Source organism: Mus pahari, chromosome 6, assembly GCF_900095145.1.
Source record: "Mus pahari chromosome 6, PAHARI_EIJ_v1.1, whole genome shotgun sequence".
Classification (NCBI taxonomy): domain Eukaryota; kingdom Metazoa; phylum Chordata; class Mammalia; order Rodentia; family Muridae; genus Mus; species Mus pahari.
In genome coordinates, this window is record NC_034595.1 from 695,789 (window position 1) to 722,521 (window position 26,733).

At 49.1% G+C, this 26,733-nt stretch overlaps 2 protein-coding genes across 3 annotated transcripts in view; one reads left to right on the plus strand and one right to left on the minus strand.

Moving 5' to 3' along the window:
• Tmod1 (tropomodulin 1) overlaps positions 1–25,631 on the plus strand; it is a 74,627-nt gene extending 48,996 nt beyond the window's left edge. The window contains exons 5-10 of the mRNA XM_021200387.2: positions 2,213–2,302; positions 3,458–3,588; positions 5,211–5,318; positions 8,221–8,364; positions 16,985–17,129; positions 24,116–25,631. Coding sequence (XP_021056046.1) covers positions 2,213–2,302; positions 3,458–3,588; positions 5,211–5,318; positions 8,221–8,364; positions 16,985–17,129; positions 24,116–24,180 — 683 coding nt within the window. The 3' untranslated portion in view covers positions 24,181–25,631. The remainder of the gene's footprint in view (positions 1–2,212; positions 2,303–3,457; positions 3,589–5,210; positions 5,319–8,220; positions 8,365–16,984; positions 17,130–24,115) is intronic.
• Positions 25,632–25,649: 18 nt separating this feature from the next.
• Positions 25,650–26,733, minus strand: part of Tstd2 (thiosulfate sulfurtransferase like domain containing 2) — a 26,562-nt gene continuing 25,478 nt past the window's right edge. For both annotated transcript variants that reach the window (XM_029539835.1, XM_021200740.2), the window contains exon 10: positions 25,650–26,616. In XM_029539835.1, the coding sequence (XP_029395695.1) occupies positions 26,384–26,616 (233 nt within the window). In that variant the 3' untranslated portion in view covers positions 25,650–26,383. The remainder of the gene's footprint in view (positions 26,617–26,733) is intronic.

A 26,733-nucleotide genomic window follows, 5' to 3' on the forward strand; every position in this document is an offset into this window, starting at 1 on the left:
GGAAGAAGAAGAAGAAGAAGAAGAAGAAGAAGAAGAAGAAGAAGAAGAAGAAGAAGAAGAAGAAGAAGAAGAAGAAGAAGAAGAAGAAGAAGAAAACAATCCAAAGAAGTTGTACCCCTCAGTCTGTACCAGTGACACTGTTTTATAGTCCCCCAGATGGTCTGCAGATGTAGCTGTGATTGAGGTCTTAAATCACCCTGGCTGGACACAGGAGATCAAAGGCCAGACAGAGGATGGCACAGAGGAGGGCATGGGCAGGACCAGAACTTGAACTCCTGTGTCTTCTTTAAGGCCTGTCCTATTAATCCTCTACCTAAAAAACTTATCTACTGAAATGGAAATTAGAAAGAAAATCACCAACTATTTACCAAATGCCTACTATAGTCCAGAAGAGATTGGAGTAGTACTATTCCCCCCCCCCCCCGACCTCTAGAAGCCCAGCAGAGGAAGCGTAAAGAAAGGTATCCTGGCACCACTTCGTACTGAGGGTCACTGTGGCATAGAAAGAATACTGGGTACTGAGAGAAGGGGAAATCTAAGAAGGCTCCCTGGAGGAGGAAGAGTTGCACCAAGTCTTGACATAGTAGAGATAGGATGGCTAAACAAAATATAGATTATCCAGTTGCATTTGAGTTTTAAATAAACAGGCTTTGTAATGTCAGCTCTTTAGGAGGCTGAGCCAGGAACATCAAGGCAGCCTGGGCACTAGAGTGAGATCCTGGGCACTAGAGAGTGAGATCTTATCTCAAAATAAAATGTAAAAAGAGGGTTGGGAATATATCTCAGCAGGAGAGCCCTTGCCAAGCATGCTATAAGCTCCCGGGCTCAATTTCCAGACCTGGAAAAGGCCCACAGGTTGGGAATAATTTATCTCAAATATTGAACAGGGCATATTTATGCTAAGGGATTATCGTGGACCCAAAGGTCTTTTCTGACCCAAGGAGGGGGTCATCCTTGTTGTCCTACCCCCTGTCCAACCCAACCTGTCCCTCTCCCCGTCTCTCCCGGCCTCCAACTCCACTGGTCTGCATCTGTGCTTCATCACCCGCCCTCTGCACTGCCCGCAACCTTCTTCCTGCCTTCCCTTGACTTGGCCAACAGTCGATCATCCTTCGCTTCCCAAGCCCCTTACTGTGCTTTTCCAGGATGTTCTTTCTGACACTTGACCCCTCCTGAGCTTATTAGGGTTTTAACAGTTGGCCCTTGCTCAGCTCTGCTTGCGCCCACTAGGTCGTAAACTACATGGGGAGACCTCCTGCCTTTCATCATTCAGTCCCTCTGAGCTGGCACACAAAGAAGGCGCTCAGCAAATGCCAAAGAAATGGATGAGCGAAAGAATTAGTGTGTAGTGATGAAGCTACGTTGGCATCTCCAGAAAGATCTTTCTGGCCGTTCTATGCTGAATGTTGGGAAGTAGGCAGCAGGAAGAAACCAAAGTCACGGTGACACGGTCCTGTTAACGCAGGTGTCTCTCCAGTAACAATGGGGTAATGGCCTGATGGGTCCCACCCTAAGGTGGAAATATCGTAAATCAAGACGCATTTACTCCCTGGCTGACCACGGCACTCCTGACTGAGGGTGCTGCGGGGCTGGTTGTTTTCCCCTGGTGATGGTGGATTGACTGAGCTCAGGTTCACTGGCCTGAGCCAGAATCTTGAGTATCTTATCAGATGCCTCCAGCCTAGAAAAGATAAAGACGTAAATCAAATGCAGCTTCTACTGACCTCGTAACACTTCCGATAATATCACAAGGCTGAAAGATTATAATGGGACCATTGTAAGTTGACAGCAGCCAGAAAAGAATAGATTTTTCAACCAGGGCAGAGGTACTGGCAAGGGAGATGGGACAACCTGAGAGACCTCAGAAGGTCAAAAGGGTCTGAGGGACAGGGTAGAAGACAGAAACGCCCTCCTTTGAAAAGACACTTGTTGGAAACACTCATTCTGTTGGGTTGTGTTGGGTGGGTGTGCCCATTGGACCTCAAGGAGATCTGGAAATCTGTGGCCACAATCAAAGAGAGGTCCAGGGAGGTTGGGTGTCTGAGAATCACATGAACGAAAGCTAGGATGACGATAACCCACAGTTTTACATTTTTGTGTACACGTTTCTTACCATTTCTGTGAGCAAAGCTCCCAGCATGTGGAAGATGGGTCCCTGGGAGGTATCCCTGACCACGGGAGAAGAGCCATAGACCTCTCCTTGTCCCCACAGCTATCCTGGGCATGCACACACTCATGAGCAACCAGCAGTACTACCAAGCCTTGGGCAGCAGCTCCATCGTGAACAAGGAGGGGCTCAACAGTGAGTATACACAGCCTTGCTCGGCAGCCGCCCGAGACTGGCTCCAGAGGGCGCCTTGGAAGAGAGGCGCCTCCTCCTGAGTCTCGGTGGGGTGCTCCCGATACTCTGCCTCACTGCACGATGTCTCCTTATCAAAGCCTTCTTCCTCTCAATGCCATGGTTTCTTCTAAAGGTTTTAGAGATTCACTTCTTATATTCGGTGTCTTATTCCTCCCAAAATGGATATTTTCTGTGCAACGGGATGAGATTTGACTTCATTTGGTGTGTGTGTGTGTGTGTGTGTGTGTGTGTGTGTGTGTGTGTGTCTGTGGAAGCCAGAGGCCAGTGTCTGCCTTGGTTGCTCTCCATCTTATTTCTTGAGACAGTCTCTCAGTGAACCTAGAACTCACTGACTTGGCTAGACCGGCTGCCCAGTGAGCTCCTGGGACCCCCCCTGTCCCCACCTCCCCAGTGCTGTGACTACAGGCACAGGCTGCTGCACCCAGATTCCTTCTACTTTTTAAACATGGCTTCTGAGAGTGGAACTGGGTCCTCACGCTTGTGAGACAAACGCTTAGTTAAATTTTTTGGTAGCTATCTAAATGTTTCCCCCCACAACATTCTTTGAAAAATGTGTTCTTGAGTACTCTGTGGAACTCTGTCTTTCTCTTCAGTTTCTCTCTCTTCTGTCCCCTGAGACCCTCTGGCCTTTCCTGGGCCCATGTCACAGTGTCTCAATTATTCAACTGCATTGTTCTAAGATGACAGTTTGAGACCAGAGGGAAATGAGGGTGCCAAAGGAATACGGATCCTTCCTCTTGGAAGGGAACTGCATTTCTTTCCAGCCCAGGCCTCAGCTTACCCTCCTGGGAGCCCACTGGAGATAATGAGCTGGTGGTAATACCATCCCCCCAGATAGACAAACGCTTGAGAGTCGGGCCATTAGCTAATTCGCCAAGTCTTGTAAGAACTCAAACACAGCATCCTGAGATAGCCCAACCTCTTGGATTCCTCCCTGACTCCTTCCAACACATGGCAGCCCCTGGTACCCCCTGTAATGAGCTGTCTCCCTTATACCCTGAGTTCAATCAATGCTTCCCTTCAGGGAGTCCTTATGTTGGGAGAAAGTGGCCCCTACATTTCTGTGAGCCAGCTCCTTTTAATTCCTTGCCATAGGTGTGATCAAACCCACACAGTACAAGCCTGTGCCCGATGAAGAACCAAATTCAACAGACGTAGAGGAAACGCTGGAGCGGATAAAGAACAATGACCCAGACCTAGAAGAGGTTAATCTTAACAACATCCGGGTAAAGTCCTGCCATTTCACTCCATGGGTACTGGGGGTAAGGGTTTCATTGGGTGGGGTGGGGAGAGTCTAGGCATACTGATGCCAGCAGTCTAAGCAATATAGATCATCAAGTCCAAATGCATATTTAGATCTGGGTATTTCTAGTTCAGGAGAACATTTCAGGGGTGACTAGTGCCAACAGGCAAATCTCTCAGCCCTGGTTTCTTTCTGAGGACAATGCCAGGCTCAGAAGTCTACCACAGGCCAAGCCAGCCTTGATCTGGACACCTGCCACATTATTCAAAAACACAGAGATTCTCTGTGATAAAATTATGAGTCAGAACCACACTGCAGCACGGGACTTCAAGGCTGGCAAAGCCCTGTGCTACAAAGACTCAGGGATCACACACTCTGCTATCCCATGAGACATCACTGTCCCCCTTGGATCTTGCTTATATTCAAACTTATTTTACAGTTGGGGAAGGGAGATGTTGGTGCAGGTGCCCCAAAGAAAGACCCAAGCTGTGTGCTGTAGCTCTGTGGCCGCTTTCCTCTGTGGCCACCAGGGCAGGGTACAGGAGGAATGTGGAAGCAGGCATAGCTGCCTGCTCCCCCATGCCCCCCTGTTCTGCTTGAGGCCCTGGGATTAGCCATGAGAGGGGTAAGACAAGAAGCCAGCCCCCTCCTTTCTTCTCAGCTTTCCTTAGTAGCTGCCAGTTCCAAACACAATCAGATTGGAAACCTGCACCCCAGTTTTCTCCTCCACCTGGCTCCTTGTTCTGCTCCCACGGGGGCTTAGGTGACACTTTGAAATGAGGGCTCTGGGAAGCATAGCCATGGCTTCTCTGTCTCTCTCTCTCTGTGCTTCCATTGTCTGCCATGTGAGAGATGCTGACACAGTCCTTGTATGTCCTAGACTGTTCATACTGCCTCAAGACAGGCAGGCACAAGTAGTGAAAGCTCAATGAGAGGCCTCGGCCAAGGGCTTCGACACCTCAGGCCTCAGTTTCCCTTCTGTACCAAGAGGCAGTTGGACACAGATAAGGTTTCACCCAAGCGATTAAAAAGCATACACCAGAGCCCAGGCCTCCCTGAGATTCTGTGTGTGATGGTCTGGGGCTGACCCACACATACGCAGGATAAACTGTCCCTAGGACCCACAGACAGTGCTAAGACCCTCTGGGGCAGATGTCTCAGAGAGAAGTTAGTATGTCTCTATTCTGTCTTTCAGACTATAAGGGAAGAGGGTCCTTCCCCCAACCCCCAGTGTCACACGGCACGTCAGGTACTGCTAGTCACTAAATGGAAGCCAGGGTCCAGCCCTGCCCCTCTCCAAGTCCAAAACATTTGTATAACATCCCTCCCAGTCCTGGGCCTTGAGTGCTGCCTCTTCTCCGGCCTCCCTTGCATGGAAGAGAGTGGGTCCTGTCTGAACATTTCAGGGGTGCTTTTATCAATCCATGTACTGGAGGATCCTCTGAGCCTCATCCTCTGGCACATGACCCATTCATAGACTTGCAAGGACCCAGCAGGGAGCCAGGCTCCATTTGGGACAGAGCTACTGTCCCCTCCCTCCTGCAGTCACTACCCCCCCTGGCCCATGTAGGGCTGCTGTTCATTCTTCTGCCTTTCTCTCTGCAGAATATTCCCATACCCACCCTCAAGGCATATGCAGAAGCCCTGAAAGAGAACTCCTACGTGAAGAAGTTCAGCATCGTGGGGACCCGCAGCAATGACCCTGTGGCGTTTGTATGTTCTGACCACTCTGCTCTGCTGTGTAGTCAGTCACTGGGGACTCGGGCCTGGTCCCACTGGTGAAGAGTTCTGTGTGGAAAGGGAGGAGACTCAGCTAGGAGCCAGGAGGGGGTACAGACAGATGGGACAGCCCCCACACAATGCCCTGTGCTTGCCCCAGCTAATCCTTGCAACCACCTGCTCTCGGTAAGGTGGATCTCCCGGGGAGGTTAGGCAACTGGCCTTGTCCAAAGTCACACACAAAAAGAGAAAAGCAGACCTGGCATCAAGCAAAGTCACTCTGACCTCCACAGCTTCTCCTCCTCCACCCAACATTCTCATTCAGGCAAAGCTCACACCCTTCTCAGGGACTCAGTTTCCCTGTCTCTCAAACACCGGCCTCATTAATGAATCCAAGGGACGAATTTTACCTTTACCAGTGTCTCTAAAAATAACTGCCAGTCAGCCAGGTATGGTGATGTACACGTCTGTAATCCCAGCATTTGGGAGTGGGGCCAGCCTGGGTTACATGAGGCTCTCAACAAACAAACAAATGAAGAAACCATGTTACAAAGTAAATTGTACTTATTATAAAGTAACCATTCATTTTTTAAATGTCTAGTAAAAATTTCTTAACTATCTATGTATAATACTGAATTAGACTCTGGGAATCTGCCTGTAGCCAGCCTCCTATCCCACATTCATGACCATGCCCATCTGTCTGGCCTTGAAGACACAGAGTGGCTGCTGTCCCTCTGAGAGCAGGGGGAGATGCAGGAATTAGCTTTCCAAGGGGAATAGGAAATGGAGTAACAGTCAAATCTCTTCCCCATTTTAAAATAAGTCAGACTGCTTCCTTTAGTAGTTTTGAAATAACTGAATGGGCTCACAGTGGGGAACAAAGGCAGCTCACAGACTGCCAGAGTGGGAATGTCTAGATCTATGACCTCTGTCTGTCCTCAATGGATCCTGCGTCTGTCTGTAGTGGCATAGCTGGCAAAACCCCATGTACTACTTGTTCATGGTTCAGAAACCAGGCTCGGTGTGCTGGCACTCAGCTCCATGCCACGGAAGGTTTGGGGGCACGGACTCCATGCCAGATGGACAGCTGGTGGCAGGCCCTTCATACCTGCATACTTATTACCAAGTGCTGAAATGTTTCTGGCCTGTTGTTAGACCAGGTGCCAGAGCCCTGCAAGTCTGCCCCCCCCCCACTGCTATGGTACATGTCTTCTACCCTCTATTCTTCTATTGTGACCCAACACACAGGATCTGACACATGGCACAACCGGACTCCAGGGCCTGTCCAGTTAGCAGCCTGCCCACGGCCTGGTACACCTGTCCACTGACTGTCAAACAGGGTTAATGGGCCAGCCAGGCTTTTCCTGGGAGAGGGGGTATGACTGGTGAGGCTCGGAGAGGCCACTTACACAGATTGGGGGACAGCCACTGGTCAGAGAGAAGCTGACACACCACCTCTGGCCATGCTCAAGCGAAGGAGCCAAAGAAAGAGAGATAGTGTCAGCATGAAGGCTCCCTGGGAGGTGGGCCTCTGGCAGGGCTCAGCAAGCTGGGGGGAGCGCAATGGGGCAGCCATTCCTGGCATGACTTCTGACGCCCTGGCACAACGATCACTGTGTCCCAGGCCTCTCAGCTGCTGGTATCGTTTTTCCCCATGACACATCGTTTCCACCAGCTGCTAATTACCTCATTTCCTTCAGAGGCTCCGATTGTCATCTACACCCCCCTACCCCCCACTCCCTACCAGCTAGATCCCTCTCAAACGTGCTGAGGGCCATCTGAGCCCTACTCTGTGAGCTGGCCCTGTATTCTCTGGGGCTCAGAGGAAGGCCATGTGACATTTCAACAGAACCATAGATGAGACAAGCTGAGCTTACATAAGGGAGATGGAGACTCTCCAGGGGCCACAGTGATCACTACTTGATGACCTACTATGCGCTGGGCACTGTGTGGTGAAAAACAGACATTAAGATGCATTTTCAGCCCACAAGGGTAGATAGTCTAGTGGTGGAGGCACGCCAATGAGATACATGGGAGGGCATGGGGGCACTGCGGAGATAGCTCAGTTGATAAGGGGCTTGCCTTACAAACACAAGAATCTGAGGCAGGCCTCCAAGCACCATGTAAAAAGCTGGTCACAGTGGCTCATTTGTAATCTCAGGGCTGGAGAGGTGGTCACAGGACAATCTCTGAGGCCCTCTCACCAGCCAATCTAGACTAGCAGATGAGCCCCAGACCAATGAGAGACTGTCTCAAGGGAAGAAGATGGCATTTATGAAGATGACATTGGAGTAGTCCCCTGACTGCCACATGCACATGTACACACATGTAGCTGCACATTAGTGAACATGCAAACACATGAATATGAATACATACACATGCCTGCATATCAGTGAACACGCATGCACACACAAAAACAACAACAAATGAATTTGAAGAATGTAGGTTCCATGAAGGAATTGTGGGTGAGTTCTGCAAGGTTCCAGAGAGCAGGCCCTGGGTAGCTGGAGATATCAGCAAAGCTCTTGGGAGCCAGAGGCATTGAGAAAGGCCTTAGAGGATGAACAAGGCTTGACAGGTGAAACAGAACATTCCAAGTGGTCAAATGAAGCAGAGAAAGGCTCGGGGCAGGGAAGGCACTGAGTCTATGCAGTACACCCAAAGAGCCAAGGCTGCACAGGGGAGGAGAAGCAGGGCCAGAAGCTCAGAGTGCTGATGAGCATACTCCAACAGGGGTGTTCGGGAGCCATGGCAGGTTGCAGGAGAGCAGAGACAGAGACGTGCTTTGAAAGGTAGTGCCTGAGACTCTCTGGCAGAGCCCCTTGGTGCATTTGTGGATCTGCTCAACCCTTGCCCAAGGTAACTCACAAGGTCCTGTTTTTCTCTTGCCATCAAGGCCCTTGCTGAAATGCTGAAGGTGAACAAGGTCCTGAAGACCCTGAATGTGGAGTCCAACTTCATCTCTGGAGCTGGGATCCTGCGCCTGGTGGAAGCTCTCCCCCACAACACTTCTCTGGTCGAACTGAAAATCGATAACCAAGTGAGTCGGGCAGCAGTATGCTCATGCCATTCCCCACACAGGGTAGTCAGCACCTGCCCATATGTAGTTAGGAAGAGCAGTGGACCCTGATGGTAGATGCCCCAGAGTCCACTGTATTCCTGTCCAGACCTTCCATCTCACTGCCTTCTTTCTAGCCTTGTGCCCTACCAACTTCTTTATGTGTCCCCTAGTGATGGGGCTCTCCTCAGCACCAGCCTTATGCCTTGACTTTGAGAGTGTCCTTTCTTAGACCCAGGACGAGTGAACTTCCTTCTGAGCCCTGTGTGTTGCCTCAGCTGTGCTGTTGAGGAACCCGAGACATGGAGTACACAGATCCCACAAACCGTGGGGCTCATCACCAGGAACATCCCTCAGTCTTTCCATTTGATGTGGCTTTTAAGTCACCTCCCTGCTGCGCCTCCTCTCTGGGTAGCTCTGTCTTTATCCTGTGGAGCTAGCTCCTGCTTCTCTGAGTTCTGTGGTTTAGCCCTTTCTTCTGGGCCAACTCTTTTGGTCCTGGTTGTCTAAGAGAAAGTTAACCAGAATTGCTCATAGCAATAGCTTGGATGTTAGGCAGCTGTGGGTTACTGTGGAGGCTCAGTGCTACAGTGCACCCCTCAGCTCTGACCTTCAATGGCACCACCCTGTAGGGGTCTCAGTGCTATTGTGTGCCATCTCTGGTCTTCACACTGTTCCCCAGAACGATGTGGCTGTGGTCAGCCTCTGCTGAAAGAGGCTGAGAAAGGGTGACTCCGCACTTAGGAGACAAGCTTGGAATCCACATCTCCCAACTCTCGAGTCCACTCTATCCACTACTTCACATTGCTTCCTAGACTAAGTCACTATCTTCTTTATAGATGGGGAACTCAGGTATTTTTTTTTCTGCAGGAGAAAATGTGGCTGAGTGGTTGCGTATGTATGCAAGGAGAGATTGGAAGGTGTCTTAGAGTCTTACTGCTATGAACACCATGACCAAGACAACTCTTATATGGACAACATTAAATTGGGGCTGGCTTATAGGATCAGAGGTTCAATCCATTGTCATCTTCATCGAGGTGGGAACATGGCAGCATCCAGGCAGGCATGGTGCAAGAGGAGCTGAGAGTTCTACCTCTTCATCTGCAGGCTGGTAGCAGTGCTCCCAGGCACCTAGGATGAGGGTCAAGTATACTGTTCCCTGCACAGTGAGAGGGACCCAGAGAAAAGCTCTGCAAGTGTGTACTAGAGAGAGCAAGCACAGGCTGCACGAGTCAGCAGCTTTCTGGTCATGTGAACTTGCTGCTGGGGTACACCAGGCATCTCTCCTATGCTGGCATCCTTGAAGCTACATTGACCCTGCCCATCCCTGCCTTGTCCCTTGGTCGTTGCTGATTCTGATCTCCTGTAGGTAAGAAAGGCAGAGCAGATGGATCACAGCCTGCATCAGCACCACCACCCCCAGTTTGGCTATTCATGTGACTTCTGTCCTGGCCAGAAAGGAGTCAGGGTCTACACAGCATCAGCTGAAACCTAACTCTCAGGGCAGATCATTAGCCACAGATGGTTGGAACAACAGACTTGACCACTGAAGTATCAGCTGACGTCAAGCTGACAACCTTCCCTGTTCAGCTACGTTCCACCTTTGCTCCAGGACTCACGAGCGAGCTTGTGCTGATCACTGGCTTCACCCTGGCCAAATGCCCTAACATAAGAACATTAGTGAACGTCAGCCTTAGTTTCCCTTCTTGTAAATGAAGAAAATTAACAGCTCTCCCCCTAAGGGGATCTGACATCATCGGTAACTTTTAGAATTGCTATGGTTGTCTGGGAGTCTCACTCAGTACCCAGAGGGTGAGTGCCGAAGGGAGCGCACTGGCTGCTTTATGTCCCTATTCTCATTTGATGTTCACCCTGTGAGTGACTCTAATGGCCACAAGGACTATGTCACTTGCCTAAGGTCACACACAGATAGAGGAAGAGCCTACCTCAGCTTCTGTATGACTTTAAAGCCCACACACAGTGCCTGTGGCATCCTTGAAACAACTGTAGTCTTTGGGAACCTACCCTGGCCTTTCTCTTCCATTCTGTCCCCCGGGCACTCTGGACTCTGTGAAAATGAGGCTCTGGCTGAGCCCTCCTAGGGAGCACACTAGGTGGGGGGAGAGTCGGGTACAGAAATGACCTTTGTACCAGCACTGCCCCTCTACCAGATGGGGGTGGTGAGAGCCAGCTGGGGGAGCAACCATAGTCAAAAACCAGTCAGGAAGAAGCATCAGGGAAAACCTAGAGTGGAAAATGTCTCAAGGGGGAAAAAAAGAAGTGGGGGCACCCAGAGGAAAAGGAAGTAGAGCTTGGAGCCCACCCAGATAGGACTTTGGGGACTCAGAAGAAACCCGTGGGGATTAAGAGGCAAAGGGCCTTGTGGGTACACCTGTCAGCTCTGTTCTGGCAAGACGGCCACTGACTGGACAGGAAAGGCCAGGAGTGAAGAGAAGGCTAAGGATAGGAGGCCAGCAGAAGCTGCAACCAAGCCTTGTGGCCCTGGGGTGGCACTCCTGCCTAGCTGGGCTCCTCAGGCTGGAATAGGGCCCGCTGAGGAAGGACTGAGGGGAGGCAGGCTTCCGGTTGGAGGCTTCACCGGTTCAGGTTCAGGGAGGGGCCATGTGTGTGTTACAGTGTGTCCCAGGAGCTCTGGACAAACAGTTGTCTTCTCATGGTAGCCGGGTAAGAGGGAGGGACCAGGGGGAGGTGACAAGTGACATTGATTTATCCCCCCTCCTTGGTTCATCACCGAGGTCCTTGAAGGCCAGAGCATTTGCCTCAGTCCTTGGAACTGTAACCTGGGTCGAGAGACTCTCCTTCTTTCTCCTTTTACGGCCAAAGAAAGGGACTTGGGGCATTCTACCCGGGGTGACATGGATTCTGAGGCAACCGGTTTGTTTACTCAGCGCCTCCCCTTATCTCCAGGCAGTGTTCTGCTTCTGCCCAAAACTGCCCATCACCCGGCAAGGAGCAGCCTCCGGAGGCCTGGGCTGGGCTGAAAAGGCCCAAGGATCTCACCAGCTCTCCTTTATAGGTGGGGAAATTGAGGATCTGAGGAGTGGGGCTTGCTGGAGTCACAGGCCATTGTCCAAGACGGAGCTGGTTGGAATGTCAGCATCCAGGCTGTATGTTGGAGAGAAAAAGCCTTACTGGGCCAATGAGGTAGACTCTAAACACAAGGTGCCTGGAGACCCCCATCTCAAGCTGTACACCCCCCACCCAGCGCTGCCCTGCTTCTTGATTCTCCCCTTGCCCTGCAACAGCGATGCTTCCAGCCGTCAGTCCCTCCCCAGTCCTTCAGTGTTCCTCAGAACAGGCGAGCTCTGGAAACACGACCCCTCCAAGTGAGGCTGTATGCCATCTGGACATATTGGTTACAGGTCCCACTCTCCCCTCCACTAGGAGGCTGCTTGCTATTTTGAACAGAAGCCATAGGAAATGGACAGTGCATTCATGCATGTTGTTTTTTCTAAGTTAATTTATTTGTGTCTGGTTTTTCTCTAATCCAACACTGTCTGGGAGTATATCTGTTATCTATAGCTATATAACAAATGACCCCAAAGCTTAGCCTCGGAGCTCTGGGATAAACCAACACTCAACAAAGGTGCTCAGTTTCCAAGGCACAGGAATCCAGGGCAGCTGAGCTGGTGAACTTCCCCCCAAAACATGCAATTCGAGGCAAAGAAGAAAGTCCCAACTGTTTTGACGGCCCAGCCTTGGAATGTGAACCAAGTCTATTCTTATACTTTCATCCAGAAGGGTGAAAAGCACAGGTGAGGCACAGCACAATCAGGAGGAGGTGGGCTAGGCCCTACCTTTAGAGGGAGACAGACCAAGGAATTTTTTCAGGCCTATTTTTTTTAATTCTTTGGTAATTTCATATAATGTATTTTGATCATATTTACACTTAACTCCCTCCAAGTCCATTCTTTGCACACACCTAGTGGAACCCTGTCTCAAATATATATACACACACACACACACACACACACACACACACACATCCATCCTACCAGTTTGTGCTGCCTATACACTCATGGATAGGGCCATCCCCTGGAGTGGGCTCTACCTGTCAGGACAGCACCCATAAAGAAAACTGACTCTCTCTTCCCTCAGACATCAACCATCAATAGCCCCTCAGCTAGAGTTGAGCGCAGTCCCTCCTCCTCCATGCCAGAACGCTGACCGGCTTGATCTTGTGAGGGTCTTGTGCAGGCAGCCAGGGCTGCTGTGCGTCCAGTACTTTGCTCCACTCCTCCTGACCTCTGGCTCTCACCATCTTTCTGCTCCCTCTTCCATGATGGTCACTGAGCCTCGTGGCAGGATACAGATGCCCCATCTGTGGCTCAGCACTCTGTGGCACTTACTCTCCATACTTTGGCTGGTTCTAAGTTTCTGCATCACCCACCATCTACTGCACAAAGAAACGTCTCTAATGTGGTACGGAAACTGTACTAATACATGGGTAGAAAGATACACGTGTAGAGGGCAGTTGAATGCTGTGCCCATTTAGCAGACTGAGAGCAGTTAATTTACCTTTGAGTTCTGGGAGCTCACCAACCATGGGTTCTTGGCCAGATTTACAGCACCAGGCATGCGTTTCCTCCCGTGGAGTGGGCCTTTAATCCAATCAGCTGGTTACCCTCAGCATTGGTGCCCGTTATTGGCCCTATCTTGCCAGGACAGGCCTCACAGCTGTCGTAACACTGTTGATGGCTCCCCTGCCCTTCAGCAGCCTTCGAAGCACTTCCAAGAACTATACATGCTAGCCCATGCAAAAGAATCACCCTGGTCATTACCAACTCGATTTCCCCATGTCCTGTGACCAAACTGTGTGGTGTTTGGTCTTACCATCAAGTTCTGGTGGTATATAATCAATAGCCTATATTGTTTGGGGGTGTCTCTGAGACACCTCTGAACAAAAGCTCAAAGGGAGGTAACTTCACATCTGGCACTGGAATTTTTATTTGGCAACCAATGACATCTGGAACAAGCAATGACTCTGGTGTTGGTCAAGTACTCCCCAGACACCTTCCTGATGATGTCTTTTTTTTTCTTTTATTTTCTTTCTTCTTCACTATACAGTTTTAGTTGTCCTGGGATTCACTGTGTAGACCAGGCTGGCCTTGAACTCACAGAGATCTGCTTGCCTCTGCCTCCCAGGTGCTGAGATTATGTATTTTCAAGTGCTCCAGTTACACATGTCCTCTAGGTCACTATAAAGTGGACTGTTAAATGAGTGGAGAGAATGGTCTGACATCCAGGGTTGCAGCCCCCAGTTCCTCATCGTAGACCCCAACACCCGAGGCATTTGTCATATTCTCATCAGACTGAAAACCCTTGGTCACCGAAAGCAGGCAAGGACATAAGCTACTACGGCCAAAGTGTGCCTCGCTCTCTCAACCCAACCATAGCCGACTGTAGAATAATCTCTCTTCTCCTGCGGAGTCCACCGCACTGCCCTGTGTGGCACGAGGTATGGACAGACAGCCATTTACACTATGGCATCTCAGGGTCGTCACAGGAAGCAGTTAAAAAACAAGGTGGTGGTTCTCAGTACTAGCTTGGGAAGATTCTGCAAAATAGTAAACAGAACAGGAAGTTGCAGAAAATAAATATAATATAAATCTATTTAAGGGGAAAGGGCAACGAAACAGCCCAGCCCTATCTATTTCTGCCCTGTATCTTATGCCCAGAAGCATAGCCATGGGCCATGGTGGCACGGGGGTGGGGGGGTTTACATCCATGGACGGGGGAGAGATAGGAATGGCGGGGCTGGGGGTGGTGATGTTAAGAAGGCCTCCACTTCTCTCCATCCAATCATTTGAATGTTAAAGATGAGATTACTTTATCCACAAGTGATTTATTTAATCCTCCAGTAAATCTGAAAGGAGGCCAGAGCTCTTCACTGCCCAGACTCTGCCAGCTCAGTCCCGGCCTGGCAGCCCAGCCCTCTCCCTTGGGGCTTCTTACTGCCTTTTGCCCACTGTCAAAGTCTGAGGTCACTCCTGATCTCTTGAGTCCACCCAAGTAAGTTATTCCTAGGGTCACAGTCACAGCCCCATGGGGTTTTAGAAGTCATGAAGCCCCAGCCTCCACCACTAATGATGCTGAAGAAGAGAGGCAGCTACCTTCTACTTAGATGCCCCAGGAGACAAGGGGTCTCCTCCCTCACTGGACAGTCCTTTCACTGCATGAACTCTCGATGTATATGTCTATACTCATATGCATACCTGATGAGAATGGAGATCAGAGGACTCCCCTAGGACTGGAGTTCCAGAGTTGTGTTCAAATACTTTGTCTACTTCTAATTTATTTATTTGCATCTTCTTTATATATTCTGGATGCTAGCCCTTACCAGATATACTATACATTTACGACTTTTTTCATTCCATGTTATCTTTTCCATTCTGGTGTGTGTGTGTGTGTGTGTGTGTGTGTGTGTGTGTGTGTGTGTGTGTGTGTGATGTATGTGTGAGGATGTGTATATAAAAGCACATCTGCCCATGCATGCATGTGTGAAACCAGATGTCAACATCAGCAGTCTCTCTATTGCTCTGTATCTTTTGAGGCAGGGTTTCTTGATGAATCTGTAGACATCACTTTGGCCAGAGTGGCTGGCCTGTGAGCTTTCAGGATCTGCCAGTTTCTGCTCCTCAGCACTGGGGTTCTGGGCATGCTCCTTGCTGTGTGTGGCCTTTACATCAGGGCCAGGTATCTGAACTCATGCTTGTGCAGCAAAAACTTTACACCCAGGGTCATCTTCCTAGCAGGTCTTTTTACTACCACCATCCATTTTTTTAATGATTTGACAGCCTTCTATGTTTATAATGAACAGTTCTTTTCACGTCTCCCTGCTTGCTCAGTTCCCTCTGTCTTCCACTGGAAGCTTTCTTTCCAACACGTCACTCTCCTGCCTTCATGTCTTCTTTCAGAGTGTGACCCACTGGGTTTAATTAGAGCTGCTTGCTTGAGTGTAGATGGGAACTTCTTTGGTAGTGTTCTGTGAGCATAAACAATCTACGTGTTGATGAAAACTAATTTATTTTCACCTTCTGATGTTTGTGCTATAGGTATCACACCTAAAAGACCATTACTAAGATCACAAACGGTTACATCAGTGTTTTAAGAGGATCATAGTGTTGGTTCTTATCATTAGGTCTTTGGTCTGCAGGCCAGAGGAGGCCTTTGGGTGTCCTTCGTCCCTCTTCCGGTCTCCACTCAGCACCCAGCACTGGGGTTTACAGACACACATGGTCATGGCTGTCTGTTTACACGGTGCTGGGGATCAGCCCAGCCCCTGTGCCTGTAGAGCAAGCACGCTATGCACTGAGTCACTCCTCAGCCCTCTTGGAGCCATTGTGAATTAATATTGATGTATGCAGTGAATCAAGGGTCTAAATTCCTTCTTTTGCTTGAGCCACCACATGGCTTCACTGCAATTTCTTGGTACCCCTCTGTAAAGCAGTCCAAATGGACGTACAGGCTCACATCTGGACTCCCTTCTGTTCCCTTCAGTGTCATGTCTGCCTTACACCAGCACCACAAAGTCTTAACTACCATTTGGAGCCACTTTGAAATCAGAAGAGGCTGGGCATGGTGGCACACGCCTTTAATCCCAGCACTTGGGAGGCAGAGGCAGGCGAATTTCTGAGTTCGAGGCCAGCCTGGTCTACAGAGTGAGTTCCAGGAGTGAGAGCCAGGGTTATACAGAGAGACCCTGTCATGAAAAACCAACCAACCAACCAAACAAACAAACAAACAAAAACCCCCCAACAAACTGAAGAGTTTGAGTCCTCTAACATTGTTTTGACCATTCTGAGATCACTTGCATTGACATGTGATTTCTAGATCACTTTGTCCGTTTCTGGGGGACAAGGTGGGGGATGAAAAAAAGGAAGGAAGTTGAAATTTTGATAAGGATCCCACTGATGCCACGGGTCAGTTTGGTGGCATTACCTTCTTAGCAGTAGCAGACTGTGAACATGGGCTGTTGGTTTTATACTTCATAGGTTTCTTTATGGTTTCCTTTGATGGCACTCAATGCTGTCTTGCAGTTTTGTCAACATAATCCTATATATTTTGTTCTTTTTGACATTAGTATAAAGGGCTGTTTTGGGTGCTTAACCCTACTTTGTAGACATGCAGATGTATTTTGTTTGTTGTGCTTATTTTCTATAAGCTTGATGAACCAGTAGGGTGTATGCATGTGTGTGTGTGTGTGTGTGTGTGTGTGTTCTCCTTTAGATTCTCTAGATCCAAGATTATATGATCCTAATATGCACCCCCCTCTTTAGCTTAGATGTCTTTCTTTTCTTGCTCAGTTGTCTTGGTCAGGGCCTCAGAACAGTTCTGTTAGAAGCAGACATGGCGGCGTTTTCCTGATCCTGGGGAAAACTTTCTGCCTTTAAGCATGCTGAGTTACAGCAGTTTTCCTTTCTAAGTCAGCTTCTGTGCACAGCTTCACTCTTTGAGAGCAAGTGACACTCTCCACACAGCACCCCGGCCTTCCATGTGAAGAGGTAGGTAGTTTAGGCAAAGCACGTGTGTAATTATTGATGTTTTTCTTTTTTTTAAAAAAAAAAAAAAAAACCCAAAGAGCCAGCCCTTGGGCAACAAAGTGGAGATGGAGATCGTGAACATGTTGGAGAAAAACACAACCCTCCTCAAATTTGGCTACCACTTCACCCAGCAGGGGCCCCGGCTGCGGGCATCCAATGCCATGATGAGCAACAACGACCTTGGTGAGTGCGCGCCTGTGTTCTGCCTTCTCATCTACCCAGTCTACAAACTGCCCCCCACCTCCAGAAGAGGCTTACGGGGTAAAACTCCTGACTTTCAGGGGTATCACATCCTGTTCTGTGTTTCTGCATGTCTCCTCCTCTGCCCTCTAAGTCTGTGAGCTGCCTACCTTCAGGACCAAGGGTGAATGCCTCTCCATCAATCCCAGCTCAGCCCTGACTGGGCCCAGAGCTCAGCATGCCAGCTACAGGAAATGAAATGTTGGGGTGCCCAGGCTTATCTTGGGTCTGTCCTCTTCAGAAGACCCTTCTCTAGGTAACACTGATTTCTGAAAGCTCTTAGCCAATGCTATCACCAAAAGCCAACACCACATCCCAGGAGATTCTGTGTGGCTCCCAAGGAAAGTTAGAAATGTGCAGTTCGCAGAAAGATAAATGCAGGGCAAGCCAGATGGCTCAGTGAGCGAATGCGCTCACTGAATAAGCGTTGGTGAACTGAGTTCAATCCCTGGAACCTACAAAGTTGCCCTTTTTACGTGCACACGACACTAATAATAAAAATAAAACGTAAAAGTAAGTTACATTCCCTCAGTGTTTGTTGAAGGTATCCCTTTCCTAAACAGAAAGAGGAAAAAAAGTCTGTCTTGACAATGAGCTCCATCAAGCACAGGTACTGGCATTGGGATGAAAGGCAGCACCAGTTCCCCACTTGCTCCCCAGGCTGATTGTTCACGAGCCCTGGGTGGAGTTGCTTACTACATGTTCCCGATGATGCTAAGGAGAACAGGACACGGTGTGAGATGAAGGCAGTGTGACTGACAAAGCTGTGAGAGAGTCAAAAGGAAAAGCAAGGCAGGCAGCAGCTACATTGTTAACTTGACTAATAGTGACATTGACCCCGAGTGTCATCAACCAAGACAAACACTGTTTTCCTCAAATCCTCACAGGCTCTACCCAGGGTTCTCTGTAACTTCCCAGCCTTCTGCAAAACGAAAAGAGCTTAACCCTGAAGCATGGTTCAGGGGATGATCGGAGGCCATCAGATGCCCATGGGAAATCAAGTTTACATGTACCCACAATACTGATTTCCCAAGGAACCATCGGCCAAAGTGCTGAAGATGCTGGGGATACAGGCTCCTGCTCTCAAGCAGAGCATCATATCCTGCTCTCCAGCAGGGCATCATAGCCTAAAGAGCTCTTTGTCTACTGCTCATGCCACAGGGAAAAATATATCTCTGTGCCATTATTTGAAACAAAGTAAGATCAAACATAAGTATGATGCAAACTTACCACAGCACAGAAGCGATAGTCCAACTGAATCACAGAATGAGGCCAGCTATCAGAGTATTATTGCAGGCTCAGCTGTGATCTGGGTGTGAACTAACACTTAAAAACCCTGAGCATTAATCCGAGAAGCGATAATCTCACATTTCCCCCTAGTTATAGTTTAAGCATTTGACATGATACTTGGTGCCCACTGTCACTTGTTGTCTCTGAATCACAGAGAGAAGTTCCTTCTTTGGCAGAAAGAGTTCCCAGATGACTAGTCAGGGGCATTGCAGGGGTATACCAGATGACTAGCCAGGGGTGCTGCAGGGGTATACCAGATGACTAGNCAGGGGTGCTGCAGGGGTATACCAGATGACTAGTCAGGAGCATTGCAGGGGTATACCAGATGACTAGCCAGGGGTGCTGCAGGGGTATACCAGATGACTAGTCAGGGGCATTGCAGGGGTATACCAGATGACTAGTCAGGGGTGCTGCAGGGGTATACGGGAATCTTTTTGGAAGAGACAGAAAAGTTTTGAGACTCAGATCCCAGGCCATAGACCCAACTCACATCACAAGGACTCCCCTAGGCTGCTGTGGGAGTTTCAAAGCTAGAGCTGACTGGATTGCAAGCTCACTCTCCACTTCCCTACTTAGGACTGAAATCTGAGGAGGTTAGGGAACCATGGCTTGGGTCACAGCCATTGTTAGTCACTTTTCTGAGAAACCTTGGTGTGACTAAGCTGTGCTGGGGTGGCCTGGCATAATAGAAAGGCTAAGCTCTTGGGTGTACGAAGGCTTGCCACCTTTTAGGGGAAAAGACTCAAAGGCGTGCTTAAAAACTCAAGAATGCCAGTTAGCTCTGTCCAAACAGCAGGAGGAAGTGACTTATGGGAGCAGAAGCCAGTTGAGCAAAGCATCCTGTGAGGAGGGTCTCTGGCCAGCCTTGAAAGAGAAAGAAAGGCTGACAGAGATGGTCAGGAGATGACCCTGCAGGAGCTCTAGGAAGGACTAGGGTTCAAGCCTTAATAGGGGGCCTACAGGATGGTTGCACTTTTTAGCTTTAATGTCAGCATGACACAAGCTAAAGTTGTCTGGTGACAGGGAATGTCAAGCAAGGAATTGCCTCCATCTGACTGGCCTCCAGACAAGCCTGTGGGGCATTTTCTAATATGAGAGGGTCATCATCACCCTGGGCAGATGGTCCTGGGTTGTATAGGAAAGTGTCCCTCCATGGCCTCTGCTCCAGTTCCTGCCTAAAGGTTCCTGCCCTGAGTTCCCTCAGTGATGGACTGTGATTGGACTTGGAACAAGTAAGCCCAAGAGACCTCAGTGAAGGCATGTGGGGAGCAGGGACTATGGCTGTTTGTTGAGCAGGGATGCCAAGATGAAATGATGACAGCAGCCTCTAGGTACCCCAGGGGCCTGTCTATGTAGCTGTCCCCTTCCTTGATGTTTCTTACCGGAGGATAGTCTCAGTGACACAGGCCACACTCATAGTGTTAGGTAGTGATGCATGACTTCCAGTTTGAAATGCAAATGTGTACCCATTTGCTAATTATCGTTACGAGAACGATTTAGGATTCTAACCAGTACAATTGGCTTCTTCCAGCAAAAGAAAAACGTCTACCATCTTCCCAGGGGAGGGGGGGCTCCCTCCTGCTGCCATGCTGTGGGAAAGCAGGCTCCCATGCCTTCCAGCTGGCTGTTTTATCATGACATCCTCCTGCTGGTCTCCTTGGTACGGTGGTTGTCAGCAACACTGTGGTAGAGCACACATGGGAAGCGAGCAGGCCTCTCCGATGTTCCTCCTGCTTCCCTCAGGGCTGGTCAGTGGCTTGGCACTGGGGCCTCTGCTGTACTTGGGTCAGCAGGTTGGCTCTTCCTTGGGAGCGCTGAGCCAGTGCCTGTGATGCTCTATCCGGTTGTATCTCTTGGACTTTCCCAACCTGCGCTCAGAGCAAACTGTTCTTCAGATGCTTATAGAACCCCAGGGTACGGTTAAAGGACAGAGCTGAGATGTCACCTCCTGTCCATCCTGCTGTAGAGCCTCGGATGACTCCTGTCTCCATGCTATTTATAGCCTGGGCCAGGCTAAGGGTGACTCTCAGGTCCTCCGAATCTGCCATCAGCACTCTTAACAAAATCTAAACCATAGCCTTCAAGTTAGGTAGGGGTGGAGGGAGATGTGCAGAACACCTCTCCTTTCCCACGGTCTCGACGCCTTTCTTAACGGGCGCTTCAGGAGCAAAACTCAATCCATCTCTTACTGTTTAACAATAAATTAACAAGTTACAATTGTATCTGTTTATGAGGTACATGCTTTAATTCAAGATTAGAAAGCAGAATAATCAATATCATATTGTTAGTTAGCATATCTAGCCCCTCAATGTTTTCCGTGGTAAAATCAGTTGAAATGTACTTTCAATTTAAAAATGTTCAACGCACCATTAGTAACCACGTTCCATATTCTGTGAAGGTCTCAAAGGAAACAAAAATGTCACCTGCTTCCTCCTGAGATTTTGACCTTTGACTCCCCTCCTCACCGCCCCTCCCTCTCACTACCCAGCTTCTGTACTCAGTATTCTACTGGTCTGCTGCGGGATTTCTTCAGATTCTACTTGTATGTGAGGGTGTGCAGGATCTGTTTTTCTGCATCTGGCTGTTTCACTCAGCATGATAATCACTGTGGCAGACAGCAGAGTTTTGGTGTTAAGGTCAGACAGTGTCAAGCATAGATCCCATATTTTCTTTACCCATTCACCTTTGATAGACAGTTGGATTCCTTAGCAACTCTAAGTCGCGCTGCGCACACCTCTGTGATACAGACCCTGGATCTTTGGGGGTAAGAATTATGCCTAACTGGATCCCAAATCACTTTCTTCTTATCCTGAAACCATTAGAGCATGTGTCCTTAAAGACAGCTACCCCAAGCAGAAATCGGTATCTCCTGTCAACCAGTCACCTCTGCAACTCCCACCGCCAGCCCCCAGGCCAACCAGCACACTCCCCGCAGCTTCCTCAACTTCAGGTCCCGCAGATGGGCATCTCCCAGTAGCATTCTTCCCAAAGCTGACCCCTCTACTCTGCTACTCAGAGGCCTTGCCAGCTGCCATTCCTCAGGCTCAACTGCCCCATGTGGTTCCCATTTCCCTTGACAGAAACATCTGGCACACACTGTGATGCACCAGGTTCTGTTCTGAACATTTTCCCTATTATTAACCATATTACTTCCCACACTACTAACAACCACCCATGGCCTTCTATTATTATCCCTACTTTTTAGTAAAAATGCAGGTCTGTGGTAGGAAGAACTGAAGATTGAACAGAAAGAAGTCTCTTTTCAGAGCCCTTCTCTGTATGTATATCATCTAGAGAGGACTGGCTCTTCAGGACATCCTAACAAACCATCTTCTTGCCAGGCTAACCATCCATTCCAGGTACCCAGAGCGCCCCCAGAAGTGCCACCAACAAACTTATTTACAGACAAGGCATTCGTACCTTACCATTCTCTATCCTTTCTTCCTTCACAACCTAGTGAACCTAGTGACCTACTAGGTTCCGTCCATCTTAGGAGGACTGGGCTACTTCATCCACATGCCTTACACCTCAGAGGTCTGCCAGGATACCTGTAATCTTCTGCCAAGGTTATTTACTATTTGTATTTTCATCCTGGACTCTTGTGCATGCCACATAGCACCAGGCAAGTGCTGACTTACAGAAATGAGCACAGAGTGCTTCCTAAGATGTGGTAGAGTCATCTGCCCACAGGAGTAAAGGGAGGTCAGACAATGAATGGAGGTGGGTCCTGATGACTAGAGATCTCCTCTGGCTCTGCTAATAAACAAGGGAGTCTGTGGCTATTGCCATGGTGAGCAAGGGGATATGTATGTATGTATGTTGAGTTAGAGACCTGGCTTCTATTCCAAGTCACTTGCTAGAACTTTTATGGTGGATGGCTTCCCTTATTGGTCTATCATCAAAATGGAAACAACACTAGTACATGGGTGCCCCTTTCTGTGAATGCCAGTTCTTAAGAACCATGCACTCGGATCTAGCCTCATGTATACAAGGAGGAAGAGTAATGGGAGTCCATCCCTCCCACCTTTTGCCTCCCCAACCTGGTCTCCTTCTGTACTTTCCATCAAAGGCCAATGACTAAGGTTGCAGTCAGTCAGCAAATAGGTCTATGGCTTTCTTCTCTAACAGAGGAGAGCTGATCCTGTGAGCATCAGATGAGACATGGACATGTAACCAAACTACTGAGAGAGGCACGAGGCTGAAACTCAAGTAACGAGCCCTAGCCCGGTCTGTTTCTGGCCTTGCCTTGTTGTTGTCCTTGTTGTTTCTGAGAGTTTCATGTAGCCAAGGCTGGTCTTGAACTTGCTATGTTGCAGAGACTAGCCTTGAACTCTTGGTGCTCTTACCTCCACCTCCCAAGTGCTAGGGTTACAGGGGTGTATAACCCCACTGTTTCTAGCTTTTAGCAAACATCATGACCCTGCAACCATTTCCTTCTCTGTGACATGCAAATGACAACATGGAGAGTCCAGAGCCTTTAGAGGGGCTTCTGTTAAAATCCTGGTTCTACATGTAAGTGGACGACTCTGTTCCATAGGTATAGAGAGGTAAGGTGGCCCGCATCATGCTTGCACAATGAATGTTGGGTGATGGGCTCAGACGTGGAACTGCACATCTGTACAAGACTCTTCTGTTCTTTGGATTTTGGTTTTTGCTCCTGTACAGATCCTCAAACTGTGTGACATGGTTCATCACCTTCAGGAATGGGGCTAGATGGTGTCTTCCTTCCAGATTGCCTGCCTACCCTGGTTTGCATTCCTCCTTCTGACCTGCGATGAGGGAAGAGGGTAGGGCCCCACACTGGGCATCTGTGAGTCTGTGACCCACCTCCAGCTCTCAGCCACACCTTCACAACACGCCTGCCCCATCTGAGTCATGTACAAGTTGACTGGGGTGCTGCAACCCATGGGCTCCGAGCTGGTGGCTACATGGCCACCTCGGCTTTCTAAGTGGGAACCATCTTACACTGACTAAACAGGTAGCAATGATTACCTACCTCTGCCTCTACCACATGAGCAGGCCCCTTGAGTGTACCCTAACTCGTCCGTGGCCTTCCCTGACCTTGTGTTCTCTTGCAGTGAGTATAGCTTGCTTCTTAGTCTTCATCAGCCAATACAAGGCTCCCTCTCATTGCACCAAAGGGGTCGTCCTAGCCACTCACTAAGCTTTCATCTCCTGTCTGCAACCTCATTTCCCTGTCTACATGCTTAACTGTCATGAACAGCATTTGAGCATGAATTGTCTTGCTCCTGGAGAAATGTCACTGTTAAAATATGAGGGGGCATGACAATTGCAGGCATTCCCAGAAGGAACAAGGGGAAACATTTTTAGCAGATGAAGACTCCAGTCTTAAGACTAGCTAAAGTTAACTTTGCTCAGATCCAGTCTTCAATTGTGGAGCCCCTGGAGGAACTGGCAAAGGCGAGTGGGGGCGGGGGAGAGGGACTGTGCGGTCAGACATTTAGAAGAGATGTGAGGAGACTATGTGCACCTTACCACAGTCTCATTAGTAACCAGGGACAAACCATACGGCCTTCTTTTAAGTGTCTTTGAAAAGCAGACTCTGACCTTGTGAAGCCAGTGTCAGTTGGGACTGACAAGGGACAGCTGGCTCACATCTTTTTCTCATTCCTTTGTAGTGAGGAAGAGGAGGCTCGCAGACCTGACAGGGCCTATTATTCCCAAGTGCCGCAGCGGTGTCTAGCGTGCCGAGGGAAGCCCACGCCTAGGAACTGGACGTGTTCTCCCGCTGATGTGCGCCCCAGTGGAGACCAGGACAAATGCTGCGTGGAACTCTGCTGGCTCAGTTCCTTGTGCACTAAGGTTTAGGTTAACTAGACTGTAGTCGGACCTTTTATAAAACATGGTTAATGTGAAGCTTTTCTTTAGTCACAGAAGTTCAGTCTGGTAATTATTTAAACATGCAGAAGCCCTCAAGCTAGTGGGCCTTGCTGCAGATAGTGTGACACTGGCAGAGATGGCCCAGGAGCCCCTGGCGGCCCTACTTTGGGGCTTGGTGCACTTACAACATGGGCGCACCCGCACAGAGCACTCCCCCCTGGTTTGGAAGCGTGGCGAAACAATTTTTTTATTTCAGATTTGGTTATAGCGACTCAGTAAAAAGAACACACAATCATGATTTGTCAACCCCCACTTGAAACTTTGACATCAAGATTAAAGCTGCCAAATTGATTCCAGAATCAATCCCCCACCCCTAAGAATGAAAGACAAGCCCCAGAATTTTCTAAGAGTCAGAAAGACACAGGATTCCTTTTGCCAGGTAAGAGAAAGAGGGAGAAAAAGGCAATGGTGAAATTTCAAGTTTCAAAACCCACCATGCCAGGCAACAGACATCCTTCTGAGTGCTGTGAGAACACCTGCGGGTACTCACCTGCAGTCAGAAATCATTTCTTCTTTACTGAATTCCAACTTCATGATGGATGAAAACTTACAGCCACATAAAAGCATCTTCCTGTACCGCAGTGGCAATGGTTTATGAGAGATCAACACCATTGGGTGAATTTCCAGTCCACCATGCCTGTGGTAGCATGGCCCTGCTTACAGACACCAAGTGCCTGCCTGGTCATTTATGAGACAAATCAAATCACACAGAGCTCTTGCCTACAAACGAAGCTCTCAAGGAGAGCAGAGTACATCTTAACGGTAAGGAATTAGGAGATCCTGGCCAAACAACATAAGGGGTTACTCTGAACCCTAATCTTGGCGTTCCCACTGGATCCCCTTTTTTAATACCATGGGAGCCAGTAAAAATGTTCAAATACACTGTTCTTGTGCCTTTTAATAGACCACAGTGCCAGTTAAACTAGTATTTTTGTTGTTGGGAGAGTTATTTTCCTTAGGGATTCAGCCAATATTATAGTAATGATAAGGCTCAAAAGCTGTTGAGCACAGCCAGGGGGCTTCTGACTTAAGAGAAAGCCTGCACACGGAACTGTAACGCTATGGACAGTACAGGGTAACTAGAGGTGGCATCGGGGCCTCAGCACTGAGTGTCCACTGAGGCTGCACAAGGGCCCAGGGGTGGCACCAAGCTTCAGGGACAGCCAGCCCCACTCAGCTTCTCCTTGAAACACAACTGCAGCTGCATTCTGCATCACTGGAAACTGCAAAGTAATATTAAAGCCATTTGGTCTATGTGTGGCTCTGTGTGCTCCTTAAGCATCGTGGGATAAGAACATGTACCCAGAGGCCAGGAGGCCAGGCAGTCACCATGCTGAATGAGCTTACCAACCAAGGGCCTGGTGTGCCAGATGCTGACCTAAGCCTGCTGCTCATCTGGATCCCAGAGCTGCTAGGGGAACATCTTTAAAGAAATCACATCAACAAAAGCACAGGCCACCTCTTTCAAAGGACTTCTGTAAAGGGACAGAGCATACTTTAGATTCTGAAGCTGCATGGCCTCTGGCCAACTACTCAGTAGTGCCATGATCACATATAGAAAAATGGGTTTGCAAATTCAGTAAATGCTTCAAGGCACAAGGTGATCAGAGCCACAGAGCCTTCAGGCAGTTAGGGAAAAGCTGGCCTGGCTTAAGAGTCCACACCCAGAGCCCAGCTTTTATAATTTTGCTGCCAGGGTAAAAAGGTTTGCTGACAAGCAATGCCTACCACCCTGCAAGTCAATCCCTCATCATCATAGGGATCCCACAGGGTTTGCCTTTGTTCCAGGCTGTAGCATCCTCTGGATCAAACACAAATCAGGCAGCAGACACCAATTCCCTGTCCCCTTTGCCTGTGGCCATCTGCTGTGCTGGCAGTGACCAACATGAACGCTCCCCATTTGTCTCTGTACCGTCACAAGCTGCACATGGCAACTCAAGTCTGCATGTGTCAGTGAATGCTGAGCACCAAGCCCAGGTCCAGGCTCACAGGGACTGGACTCATAACTATGCCTGCTGTTCCTGAGGGATGCGTGGCCTCCGGGCAGTACACTCACATTCTTCTTTAAAACTGTCCTGGGAGGGGCCTGAAGCCTGCTTGCCCACTTTGTTTTGACATGTGACACAACAGGCTGTGAATCCTTGTCCTTGACAGGCAGAACAGGTCAACACAAGCTGGCGGCATTGGGGAGTAGAGCAGAGTTTGTATCGGTCCCACGGGGCTCCGCAGTATGAACATTCTAGGGAAGAAAGGGTCTTATTATTCTCTCTCTCCCTTGCCTGTACACACACACACGCACACACACACACACACACACACACACACACACACACACACACACACACGCACACACACA